At 34.6% G+C, this 13118-nt stretch overlaps 1 protein-coding gene across 3 annotated transcripts; it reads right to left on the reverse strand.

Moving 5' to 3' along the window:
- Positions 1-223: 223 nt before the first annotated feature.
- On the reverse strand, positions 224-7338 carry LOC129988605 (uncharacterized). Of its 3 annotated transcripts, none has more exons than XM_056096865.1 (2): positions 7259-7338; positions 224-2219 (listed from the first exon to the last, which is right to left on the reverse strand). In XM_056096865.1, exon 2 carries the CDS (start codon positions 2171-2173, stop codon positions 773-775), a length of 1401 nt encoding a protein of 466 aa, XP_055952840.1. In that variant the 5' UTR covers positions 2174-2219; positions 7259-7338; the 3' UTR covers positions 224-772. The 3 variants fall into 3 exon arrangements, with proteins under 3 accessions (XP_055952840.1, XP_055952839.1, XP_055952838.1); XM_056096864.1 differs by lacking the exon at positions 7259-7338 and adding an exon at positions 5305-5388; XM_056096863.1 differs by lacking the exon at positions 7259-7338 and adding an exon at positions 5195-5379.
- Between the last annotated feature and the right edge of the window lie 5780 nt (positions 7339-13118).

Consider the following 13118-nt stretch of genomic DNA (forward strand, 5'->3'; position numbering starts at 1 on the left):
CGACAAGATAAAAAACAAACAAACAAGAAATTGATCTAAAAAGTAAAATTTTATTTAATTCTCTAGATATTGCTTTGCATATATTCACAAAAAAATGTTATCGAACAAAAAAAAAATGTAACAATAAAACTTAAATCACAATATTAGTTTCAGTTATTATTTTCTTATAACATTTAAATAAATTCAAACGATAAAACAAAAATTAGAGAACATACATTTCGTAGAAGCAATAAAGTTTTTTCCAATACCGAATCAAATAACAATAAATTAGCAACTTTATGCATGATTATGCCATGAAATCTAACTCAGATATGCTAATAAGAAGTACAACTCAAAACAGAAACATAATTTTTTAAAAAATCATACTTTCTACTCAATATTTTAATATTCAAAAAAAGTTCTTGATTTAAACATTTTTTTCATTATTCCAGGGAATACATTTTGTAGAAGAATCATGTCATTTTTTAAAAGTTAAAATATTAAAATATTTTAAACTCATTGCCTGTATGCTTTGAAGTTCAATATTTAACAATATTACTTTAATTCCGATTATTTTAAATGTTCTTATGAATATCAAATATTCTTTAAATATATATTTTAATATTGTTATCAACATTGTAAAGGCAAATGGCTGTCTGGAATTTTTCATCATTTCAGAATCACCACAATGTTGATATTTATATGGCGTTTCTTCAACAACAATAAAATGCGTGGTTAATATCTATTCTAGAGAAATTATTTTAACATTTGCAGAAGTCCTGGTTGATTGAGGTTATACCGTGCCTGAAATGCTGTCAATCAGATACATAAGTTCTCCCAATGATGTTCTTCCATCAAAAAACGGTATCCCAAATTCCGCGTATGGAAAACTTACAAAACGTTGATGTAAGAATCTATCTATAGATGTTCTAGTGGTTACTCGTTCGCGCACAAGAAATTTAAAGAATTCTACATTTCCTTTTTCAAAATGGGGGATATTTTCTGGAATCTCTTGCTGTAAAACAACGCCTCTAAATTTCGCCTTGAGAGCGAAAGCGTTCTCGACGAAAAGAAACTCAAAATATTTCTTAACGAATTTCATAAATATTCCAAAACCAATCCTGGACTCCGCCACGTACGCTTTGCTCTTCAGCGGACTTTGAAGCCAAAATTCCATGAACAGTTTCTTGTAATCATAATCCTTAAAATCTCCATGATCTCTTTCGAATATCCTTTCCAACAAGTCTCCGAATCTTCTTTCAAAAAGATAGTGTCTCATCCGATTGACAACAGCCATGAAATACTTCTGTCTGGGCCATTCCAAAAAATGAAGGCAAATCAAATGAAGCATATCGAAATTATAAATGGCTGGATAGTTCGGGCGTATCTCACTTATCAAAAAGCAAGCAATGGCCAGATGATCTTTTATAATACAATGAGGCTTATATAATTCCTTGAAATGGATACAAAAACTATTTGCAATCATCCTGCTTCTAAGTTGTTTTTTCAATTTTCCAAAAAAGAATTTGGTAGCATTGAGGTACCCTTTCGTCACTGAATATTTGAATAATTGGGAATGATTTAATGCCTTACTATCCCAATGATCTATTGGCACCTCTTGTATATAATAAGTCCAGTAAAGTACGATTGGATTTTGATCCGATTTCTTTAAATTCCCCCTGACATAAAAAGACCTTCTTTCCGATAAGCTCATCATATCCCACAAAGAACGTGCCTCCTGTTCCAAGCAAAAAAGGCAAGACAATTCAAACCTCTTTTTTATATCTAATGCCTCATTTTCAGTCAAAATACTTGCAGTTTTCTCGTAATCGATAGTAAAATGCGGAGTCCAGCAAAAATATGACGAAGAGTCAACGCCCATGTCCTTAGCGTGCCTGAAAAACCACTTAAATATCTCGAAGCTTATTGGCCAAAGGTTTTCTAGAATTATATCGATGATTAAATCAGGGACGCCGGTCTGTTCTAAAATTCTTCTCGCTTTGAATTGTAATCGTTTCCACTGACCGTCTGAAAATCCCACAGGAACTTTATCAGCAGCTTTGCAGAACCTTCCTATCATGCGTTGCATATCTTCTGATTCGCAGACGGACAAGACCATTCTCATAGCCGCCAGATACTGCAGCGATTCCAAATCATCAGGTTTCATAACTTCTCTAATTATGTTCCTCATCATGACTTTTTGAGTTAAGATGTTGATGAAAAATCCTTTCAAGACCCCACTGGGAAAAAAAAGAAAAGGGGAAGAAATATTAATTTGTGTACAAATACAGCAGTTTCACTACAGTACGTCCAAACTCCCGAAAGATAAAATATAGATGGCAGGCATTATTAATGTCTGGTTTGGTACGCTTATGTTTGTTGTAATTAGGATTGCGTAATGTTGTGGTTATATTTGACTCCAATTATTGCGACATGTTAGAAAAATAATTTTATTTGCTTTTAAACTTAAGAATTTAAACAATTTAAACTTAAGAAATTTTGACTACAAGCTTCACCGAGGCGAGTGCGTGAGCGTTCTGAAGAAAAAATGACTTTTGAAGGAGTACCCGCTTCTAAACAGAAGCTATCTCCTGTAGTGACAATGGTTGTGAAATTTAGCCCATAGCTTTTGATGAATGACATGGGCGTTCTTTCCTCTTTGGTGGCTAGTAATGGTCTGACGTTCTGAAGAAAAAGGAGGGAATAGCTTTTTTAGAAGCATCGCGCGCATCAATACCCGGATGATGGGCAGCGTGCCAGTTACATCACACACAGCCTCGATGGAGCCTGTAGTTTATAGATTCATATTGATATATGATCTGCATTCACCATTAATTCATGAACCATTACTTAACTATATGATGATTTAAAAAGTTTCTTAAATAGTGTGAAGTAATAAATTAATGTCATTAAAACTAATCCAAAATTATTGCACTCCGGGTAGTAACCCAGAATTACTGCAATAAATCTGAGATACTACCAGGGTATTTTATAATGCAGTAACACTTACGAAGCTAAGTGTGATAAGATTGTCTACCTAAGGGAGTTTTGATGCCATGTATTAGATCATGGCGTTACACGCGAAAGGTTATATCGAATGGATTCATATGAATTCAAACATGTCCCTAATTTGTAACCCTTCTTACACGCTTACCAAGAAGAAGCATTGCAATCGTCAAAAAATTGGAACTGGAGATTTTGACATATCTTCACGTTTAAGATCTCCCTGAGTTCGAAAACCTCATTTTTGGCATTATGCCCGTCTGTTCTGTGACGAAAATTAAGGCAGTGTTTTTAAAAATAATTGTCTGGTCATTGGATGCAATCGAGATACATTTCTTGTGAATGAATTTCGTCATCTCGAAAGCTTGTGTGTGTGCAGTGATCGAGTTCAGACAATTTCTAAACTTTTTCAAACTTGAAGATTTGAATGTAGAAAAATATCTGAAGAATTGTAGAGAATAGAGTCTGAAATGAGACATTCGAGATGGAAATCCCAAACTTGAATTTACTCACGATTACATTACTTTTTCTTTGTATAATTCATCTATGAAAAAATAAAGACTACCTGAAAAGTAGAGATAGATATACCTCAAAATTCGCAATTAGGAGCTGGATCTTGTTTGTGCAAATGCATCCAATTACCAGACAATAACTTTTAAAACCATTTATAAACAATTAAAATTTATAAACAATTAAAACAATTAGTAATAAAACTGTAAATGAATTTACATTTAGTCAACATTTCACAGTACAGAAATTAATGATTGTTGCTAATTCGGTCTTGGAGACAAACGGACGAATTGTTATACAACTAACCAGAAATTTTCCCCCGTATTTTCTCTTACACTAACACAATATGGCGTTAAATTAAACAATCGCTGCGTTAAAAAAAACATACTCTCAGCAAGTTGAAAGGCAAAGCTAGATTCCTTGTCATCAAAATTAATATTTCATGAATCTAATTTCTCACAAAATTAGACTTCGAAAATCACTTTTTAGCCCCTAACGTCCAAAATATTGAAATTATCAAACATTTTAAATGCAAGAGTTGTTGTTCTTAATGAAGCCCTAATTCCACTACTTAGATTTATTTTTCTATTTTCAATACTAAGAAAGTTATAGCGAAATGAAAATTTCAAATCTCTCGACATTTCCACCCCGTTTGAGCTAGATGGTCCATTTACGAACACTTCCGAGGGTTCTTCATTTCTAGCATATTTCAAACCGGTTGAAATAAAAATGAAATTACTACAATTATCTTACTCACAAGATAACATGGGGAAAGCGTTATACGCATATATATAAACTTTTGAACGAAGGGCAATTTAGAGTTCTAGGGACCATGATCGTGAAGATCTACAGAAATGTTCCTAGAGAACCATTGCAAGAGGTTGTCTTCCTATAAGAATCTACCTAAAAATCAATGGTAGATTTTTGATGTTTCCTTTTCTTGTAAGTGGCTTCAAATTTGTTGCTCATCCACAAGGTTGGTGACGAAACCATGCCGAAATTCATTTGTGTAAATTGTTTTCTATTCATTGAGTTCGCAAATAAACAGTAGACATATGATCAACACTTTAATAAATTGAATCCAAAATTTAAGACAGATCTGTAATTGTTACGATGCATCAATATACCTAAGTTCATCCATCTAGATATTCGTGTTTCTGAGTTATTTATTGTGCTCTCACGAAATGGGCGAATCAATGGAGAAACAATATATATTGAGACCCTATGGCAATGCATATTATAAGGCTTTTCTTTTAATAAGTTGGCCAATTTAGTTTCATATTAAAGCATATTTTTAACATCTTAATAAGTCACTTTACACTAAAACTAATTTCAAGAATATTTATATGATGTTCATTGTGGCTTCGTACAACCTAGCATCCAGATTTGTTCATTATTTAAGGAGATGATCGGTTTTTGTAAAAAGTTTAACAACAAATGAACATAATAAAACATGCAGGAATCATGGCAATTATACTAGATGAAATGTTAATATTATATATCGCATGATACACAAGATTTTCATTTTTATATAAATTTATTAATTTGGTAACTAGAAAAACAAAGCTTCTTAATCGATCCGCTTACAAACCTAAGCAGCTGCATAGTCTGCTAAATTGGAAATCCTATGCATAAAACAAAAAAGCATAAATAATCCTAACTACTACACACATCAACAAACTTAAATATATACACATCTTACCTGGCTAAAACAAAATCAGCGCTTTGGTGAATTTCGATGATCAATTAAAATTGATAAAAGGTATCTAGTTCCAGACGAAATAAAATGTAATTGACCGAAAAAAAACTGACCTTAGGTTTATTTTCAAGTAAAATTATCCAAATTTTCGCATATTTCAGCCTTTATCTGAAAAGTAAGTGAATGGCAAAAATGGCATCCAAACCAAAACACAAATGCGAATGAAAATAACTTCGTTGAGGTATATTTGCTGCCATCTAAATTTTGTAATGACTTCTTTTATTCCCTTGACGCCCAAATGGCCTGATGGTAAATTCGTGGAATCGAGTTTGGAGGTTCGAATCCTCATTCCACCGAGGAAATTCAATGTGTATCAATCTGGTGTGCATTTAATCAACCAACGAAATGTTCTCATGTCACTATAATGCAAAAATCTGGAGAATCAGGTGAGGGTTTCTGAATCATCTTTGCCATTTGATTTAAAATTATGATTTCCGTTACAAAGCGACACTCGTGTAGGGTTCAAAATGGAACATCAATATAATTAAAATTAAAAGGTATATTATGGCAGGCATGCTGTCCTTGTTGTCAAAATGTGGCTCGAAGGAAAAGATTTCGATACCCAAAACTCAAATCGCTTCAAATCACCTATCCAGTTCATACTTTGACACGCTAATTAGTTCAAAAATACTTTAGGAACTTTAATTCCCTTGATTGATAGTAGATGGCACTGTATCTGATCTCCCAGTGTAACGCGTGCAGTCACTTTACGGTAACAAGACACCAAGTATGTAGTAATATTGCTCGCCTTTTTCAAGTTAATGTGGCGTAAAACTACTTTAGTGAACCTGCTGTGTAAAAAGTATGATAGCAATAAATGTGACTTAACACCGGACATGACACGATATTTGTTTTCATTTGAACCAAATTTATTAAAACACGGTTCCAAGAAGTAGTATCAAGGATCTCATAGCAACTTGTCTTACATTTGAAAACTTGATTATCATGATAATAATAGTTCTATAATCATGAATTAATGAGAAATTATTTCAAGTCTGCTTTTCTTTATTAGGACGTCGAACTCATTTTGTCATACAAAATGGAATAAAATGTAAAATCAAAATGAGCCCTACAAATACTTAATCCAATCCAGTCGTTTGACTCTTAAGTTAATCAAGGCCCGACATTAATAAAGCTTCATTATCCAACGGAAGAGTTGGTGGTCGGGGCATTATGATGCCGTTGTTTCTTATGGCATTTGTTACAGAAGCCGCTGACGAAGTCGGCGATTTTAAGTCCAGTCGGTGCTGTAACTTCTGAGAGTAAATTACCCTGAGCACCCGACGGTAGAAGTCTGACTTCTAGCTCTAATTAAGATGACACTCACACACTCGCTTGCACAACCCCTTTTTACAGAGGGGGGGGGGCTTTTTCACATATAGAACACGAAGGGGAGGGGATAACCATGTCTGAACCAGGACTCGAACCCAGGATGCACAAATCACGGGGAAGGCGCGCTACACCTAGACCAGGACTCCGGCGGGGCAATATGATAGTAGGGGATAGTAGGATTCATGTCCCTTGGGTTACGAGTTCGAGCCTCGCCGACCGAAGACTCCCCTTGTGTGTGTCTGTGGTAGCTGGCGCACGTATAAATCTGTCGTGGTCAATATAATGCATGAATGAAGTCCGCTGCGTAATGTGAGTTGTGACGTGTGTGAAGCTAAGTCGTGCTCTTACTCAATATTGCAGGTCATTTTGTAATGTTACGGTGATGAAACAAATATGTATTTGTAAATGTGCTGACTAATATCATCTAAATATTTCATTGTTCATAGATATTGTATTTTTGAAATAAATTTATTTGCTAGATAATCTGACTAATTATCATTTTCAATCAGCTTATTTGCCTCTTTTTTTCCCCTCAGCTCAGTGACGCTAGGCTGCTACCTATTCTATTGTTTGCCAACGGATTCTGAAACCCTCAGGGCTTTTGCGCATGCGTTAGAATGGGAGTAATTCAACAAAATAGGGATGAGAGGAAAGATGAAAAGAGGATATATTTACATTTAACAATAAAAGATATTCCGGAAATGCGCACATCCTTCCTCTTCTCATCCCTTGGAAAGATAGACTCGTCGGAAAGTAGTGGTCTCGGAATACCATAACGAACAGTACCTAGGTGATAATTCGCCACTGTTGTGTATCTTAGAGACCCCCTTCCCACTAAAAGAAATAATTTAGTTCCCGATAGTTTTATTCATTGAGATGAAAAGCAACACTCTGTCGAATAGTAAGTATCTCTCTCATCTCCATCAAATACGTGTTGATCCCACAAGTTTTGCGAGACCGTTTCCCACCCCAATTTCTGGAGGCAATAAGAGATAACCCCGCACACAATGCTGCAGTGTCTTCGGAAACGTCATGACGTCATTTGGTTCCAGATCATAAATAAGGCTCGTTACGAAGATGGTGCAGCCGATAGTTGATATGCCTCCGCTTTTTATATGCGAATCTGATATGAAATTGCTTTTGCGTGTAACTTGTCATCGGCTTTAAATCGACGACCTTCTGAACCACTCCGATATTTGGTTTCAGCTCCGCCATATAGATCGGATATCAAAGTCGGCTTCGTGAAACCGCACCACATTACATCCTGTGATTAAAAGTGCGTGTGGTTTCGAATCTTTTATGAATAAGAATCGCTGTTTCCATAGGATGTTTTCCCGTTTTTACAATGGGAGGGAGTTATCGTATGTGGGCCATTATCGTAACCTCAATTCTTTTAAATATTTTGGGTCGTAAAGATGGCAATGTTTGCTGCAATGATGTAAATGTGGCTTGTGGAATCTTTTTTTAAGGAAGCTTAGATAAGCTTATATGAATGCTTGACTTCTAGATCGTCATCAATGACTACCTCTTAACATTATTCTCCATTTCTAAGGCACGCTTCAAAATCGCTGCTTCATTTTACACATTCTAAAAATAGCATTAGTGTTTTCCACCTAAAGCCATGTAATGATTTCGAAAAATTTTATAGCGTACCGATCTCCATATTTGCAACTTCTTAATGAACCAGTAAACACTCAATTTAATTCAGAGTTAAGTTCCCATTCAATTTAATAAAGATGAGTCGCCATTGGCGCCCATCTGGTTCGCCTGGAACAGCGCTCACTAAAATGTTCCATTAAATATTTTATATAACTTGGTCTCTTAAAGATTCTCCAGCAAAATATTTTTAAGTTTTTAATTTTTATAATCATAAAACTTTTAATATTATGCATCTCTCTCTCTCTCTCTAATTTTCTATCAACAACCATTAATTTTAAACTTTAAATTAAAGCAGTAGTAATTAAACTTCAATTTAAACAAAAATATCTTTTGCCGAAATCACACATATTTAAAAAAATATATATGAATACAGCAAACATAATCGTTTGGCATTAATGTCTTATGTGCATTACAGAATAATTTTCATAATTTATGCAATATTTCAAAGAATTATTCAATCAAAATTTCTCAGTCATCAAAATATTCAGCTTTTTATTTCACTTTCACAAGAAATTTAAATGACGTAATAATAATAATTACGGACTCATCATAAAATTCATTTTTTTTGTTTTACTTTTAAAAGGATTTAAATGGCGTAAATAATAATATTTTATTTTATTTCTGTCAATAAATATGCTTCAAAAATTATGGTCTGAATTTTATACAGTCTTTGATTCTAAGGAATCTAATTTGGTCAAATATCCTTGTCACTCCAATTTTAAAAATAAAAAAATAAGAAAAACGTTAATAATAAAAATAAAAAGTTCCAATAATAATAATAATAAAACGTTTCTATCTTCTGAAGTCAAATCTGACGGAATTTTGAAGTTTTGAATTATAAAATAATTTGTTTGTATTTATTTTTACGACTACTGTTTGTGAGATACCCATACTTGTTACAATAATATTTAAATAGGCCGGCCTAAGGGTAGCGCGTCTGCTCCATGATCTGGGCGTCTCTGGGTTCGAGTCCTGGTTCGGGCATGGTTCTTATTCACCCTGTGTTCTATCTATGAGGTGTGTGAAAGAGTTCCCCTGTAAAAAGGGGTTGTGCAAGCGAGTGTGTGAGTGTTATCTTCATATGAGCTAGAAGTCAGACTTGTGCTCAGGAGTCTTTACCCTCAGAAGTTACTGCATCCTCTTTCGGTGGTAATGTGGACAAGACGTCATCAATATTTAAACAGATATTTTGTTAGGTGGCTATGGATACTATAATAATTAAGAAGATGTAATGAAAGCAATATATTCTAACTTGGCCAATTGTCAAAGTCGTCATATCATTTTATAATTCGTAGCAGTTTGAATTTTTTACGAATTCATTTATTTGGCTATCAAACAAACAATATCTTTTTAATCAAACTGCCTGCTGATCTAGACAACTACCTAATTGGAAATCTGCCATTGATTACCCTTTATAGTTATTCTTAGAGGGTTGTGTTTGTTTGTTTGCTTTATGAGTTTCTTTTGTAATTTCGAGTAAAATTCTTATTATTCCTTTACGATTTCTTATAGTGAGTATAGCATCTAAAAAGAAATATTTGTGAAAGTGAAGCTCAAATCAACGAAAGTGACAGCGTAGCAATACATCAACTTGTACGAGGCATAAGTATTGCACCAATTGGGACTGGATTGATACGCGGTTTTTGTTGTATCAGGTTGATACTGTACTAGATTATAGATAATACTTTCATCTGATACTTTTGTATCTAATACACCCAATAACTGATTCACCCAGTAACCAGATATGTGAATTATTTAATCAGTCTTTTAATAAAAAAGTTTATTATTGGTTAAATTCTGTTATTGATTTATGCCTTATTAATTAGCTGCAATGTGCAGTTAAAGGATCCAATTATCAATTATCTTAGAACTTTTAGAATCTTCAATGGTTGTAATAGTAAGATTCAAATATATTTCTTAGAAAAGAATTTATTTTTATAATAGTTTGATTTCCATTTTAGAATTCAGTTTGGTATATTTCTTATGTTTAAACATCAAAATTTAGTTCAAATACCATAACATTTTATCTCTATAGCAGCCGGCGTCCTGGCATAGGAGTAGCGCGTCTTCCCCGTGATCCGGGCGTCCCGGGTTCGAGTCCCGGTTTGGGCATGGTTGTTGTTCTATCTGTGAGATGTGTGAATGGGCCCTACTGTAAAAAGGGGTTGTGCGAGCGAATGAGTGGTGCGTGAGTGACAAAGTCGTACTCTTGGCCTTAGTTGGCGCTGCTAAAAAGAAACAAGAGACGCTCCCCCACCGGCTTAAATCGCTGTCTTCGTAACAGAGGGCTTGTCTATGGTAAGTGCCATAAGAAAAGATAACAACATCTCTGCATCTACTCGCCAAATATTCTTGTGAAGAATTAAAACGTTTGAGGGAACCTAAACTTACTCCATAACGCAACTTTTTCAATAAATGATTTTTTGGACGTTTATGACCAGTACGGAAATGTTGGCAGAAGTTCCAATACCAGATTATCTAAGATCGAAATGGAGAATCTGCCACTCACCGGACTTCCATGTGTTGTGATTCCTCATTTAATATTTTGTGTTTCTTAATGTAATAAGGAAAATTCAGGATAATTTAATAAAGTCAACCTTTCCTCCATTTCCGTTTAAATTTTAACAGACTTTGGTGCATTGCGACTCCTTATTTAACATTTTGTTGTTTCTTATGTCACTTGCCATGGACAAGCCCGCTGTTACGAAGACAGCGGTTTTAAGTCGGTGGGGGATCGTCGCTTGTTTTTAAGCAGCGCCAACTAGGGCCAAGAGTGCGACTTTATTACGATTTTGCACAACCCCTTTTTACAGGAGGGCACATTCACATTTCTCACAGAGAGAACAACAACCATGCCTAAACCGGGACTCGAACGCAGAACGCCCAGATAACGGGGAAGACGCGCTACCCCTATGGCAGGACGCGGGTTAATGTTTTGTGTTTCCTAGTATGATTTTATAAGGTTGCCTTTCCACCAGATGGCTTAAATTTTAAGAGACTTCCATGTGTTGTGACTCCTCTTTTAACGTTTTGTCTTTGTTTCGTAGTATAATAAATAAAACTCAGTATGATTTTATAAAGTCGCCTTTCCACTCATTGGATTTAAATTTTAATACAGATGTTCAGCTTTGGTCATTCTATGGCATAACAAATATCATTTATCAGAGTTGGTATTTCCCCCCCCCCTCTTGAGTTATCATGTTTATAAACTTTCGAATCAACAAGTAGATAAGTGGTCACCTCCCCTTGAAGGATTTCATCTAAAATTTAATATTATCTCTATTTCTGATGATGGAATTATGTATACATTTCATCCATCTAAAGTTTTGCATTTTGTAGTTATCGTGTACTCAAATACACTGAATTAACATCCCTTCGATGGATTTCGTACAGAATTTCATTGAAATCTACAAATTTGATATTAGAATTACATATCAAGTTTCATTCATTCCGTAATAATTGTTCATAGGCAGACAAACCTAATTCTGTGAACATTTAGCGATATGAGATGCGCGAATTTCAAATCACGTCCAGGTCACCAATTTAGTGATATGAGATGCGCGAAGTTCAAATCACGTCCGGGTCACCAATTTAGCGATATGAGATGCACGAAGGGTAGAACCTGGGACCTTCTGGTTAGCAGTCCAGTAACATAACCATTATACAAAAGCAATTGCTCGTGCAGCGTAGTTGTTAACTGCCTTATATGCTATTCACCACAAACGTGCTTTTTGAATTCAGAGATATCTAAACTATTAAAATACCTCAAAATCTCGGCAAACTCTCTCTTAATGCAATATTTTATCTTTTTGCACTTAATAAGTGAAAAATCACTTTTTAGAGATTAACAAAGTAAACATTGACAAAACATCAAACCAGGGGGAGGGGAGAGTATTGAAAGCTACTGAAATGGTGAATAGTAGATTTTCTTTAAGTTACCTAAATAAGAGAGGCCAACTATAGTTCCAAACATTAAAAAAAAAAAAAAAAAACTGTTGAGAGACTTTTGAAGCACCAAAAATCTTTTTTTCTTTCTGTATATTGGTTTATGTGAACATCAACCATTCGAAAAATCAACCTGAACAGTCTCGTTCCACTTTAACAATCGGTAGAATACACAAAATATTTTTCTCCGAGTTCTTTTACACAGTTTCTTCACTTCAAAGGTGATGAAAGAATGGCTCATATTTTTTTTCCCACGGCTGCGTTCGAAATGGTTGAAAACCACCAGGGATACTTCTGACAAGTTCTGTAGACGTCTTCATTGCTCTGAGGAACATTTTGATACTTTGCCAAGCGATGCGTATCGCCCAGAACCTTGAAGTTTTCAACGCTTGCATGTCAACGCGAAGAAACGCTCGCCAGTTGTCGCTCTTCGGAAAGGAAGGAGAATACAAAGAAATAAAGTAAAATAAACCACCATTTGGCGAGGATTGTTTGGTTCTAAATTCCACATTGCCATGTTGACCTTTTTACGCCACTTGTGGGGAAAAAAATAACTGTTTTCGAAATGTTTATCATGAAAAATTTTAATGCCGGACTTTAATCGGTCATTTTTAGAATTAATTAATTATATTTTTAATTAATTTATTTTTTTCTTTATTTATTTCTTCTAGTGCGAGAAACACTCCTAAAGAAATTATTGTAAACGTCAAAAATTTCATTTTAGATCTTCCTGCGTCCAAAATACAAATTTTAGAAATGCCTGTCTTTGTATAAGATTAGTGGCGTAGTATGCACCCCTCCCTTCTGCCTCATAACATGATTTTCTCTCCCTCCTCGTGGTGAGCAACGGCCTAATATGTGTAAATCATTTCAGGAAGATTTTTTTTTTCGCACCCTCATCATATTTAACTTACAAAATGGGATAAGAATT

The sequence above is a fragment of the Argiope bruennichi genome, chromosome 10 (genome assembly GCF_947563725.1).
Source record: "Argiope bruennichi chromosome 10, qqArgBrue1.1, whole genome shotgun sequence".
NCBI lineage: Eukaryota > Metazoa > Arthropoda > Arachnida > Araneae > Araneidae > Argiope > Argiope bruennichi.

Coding starts and splice junctions, on each gene's coding strand:
- LOC129988605 (XM_056096865.1), bottom strand. CDS start 2,173: ATGATGAGGAACATAATTAGAGAAGTTATGAAACCTGATGATTTGGAA.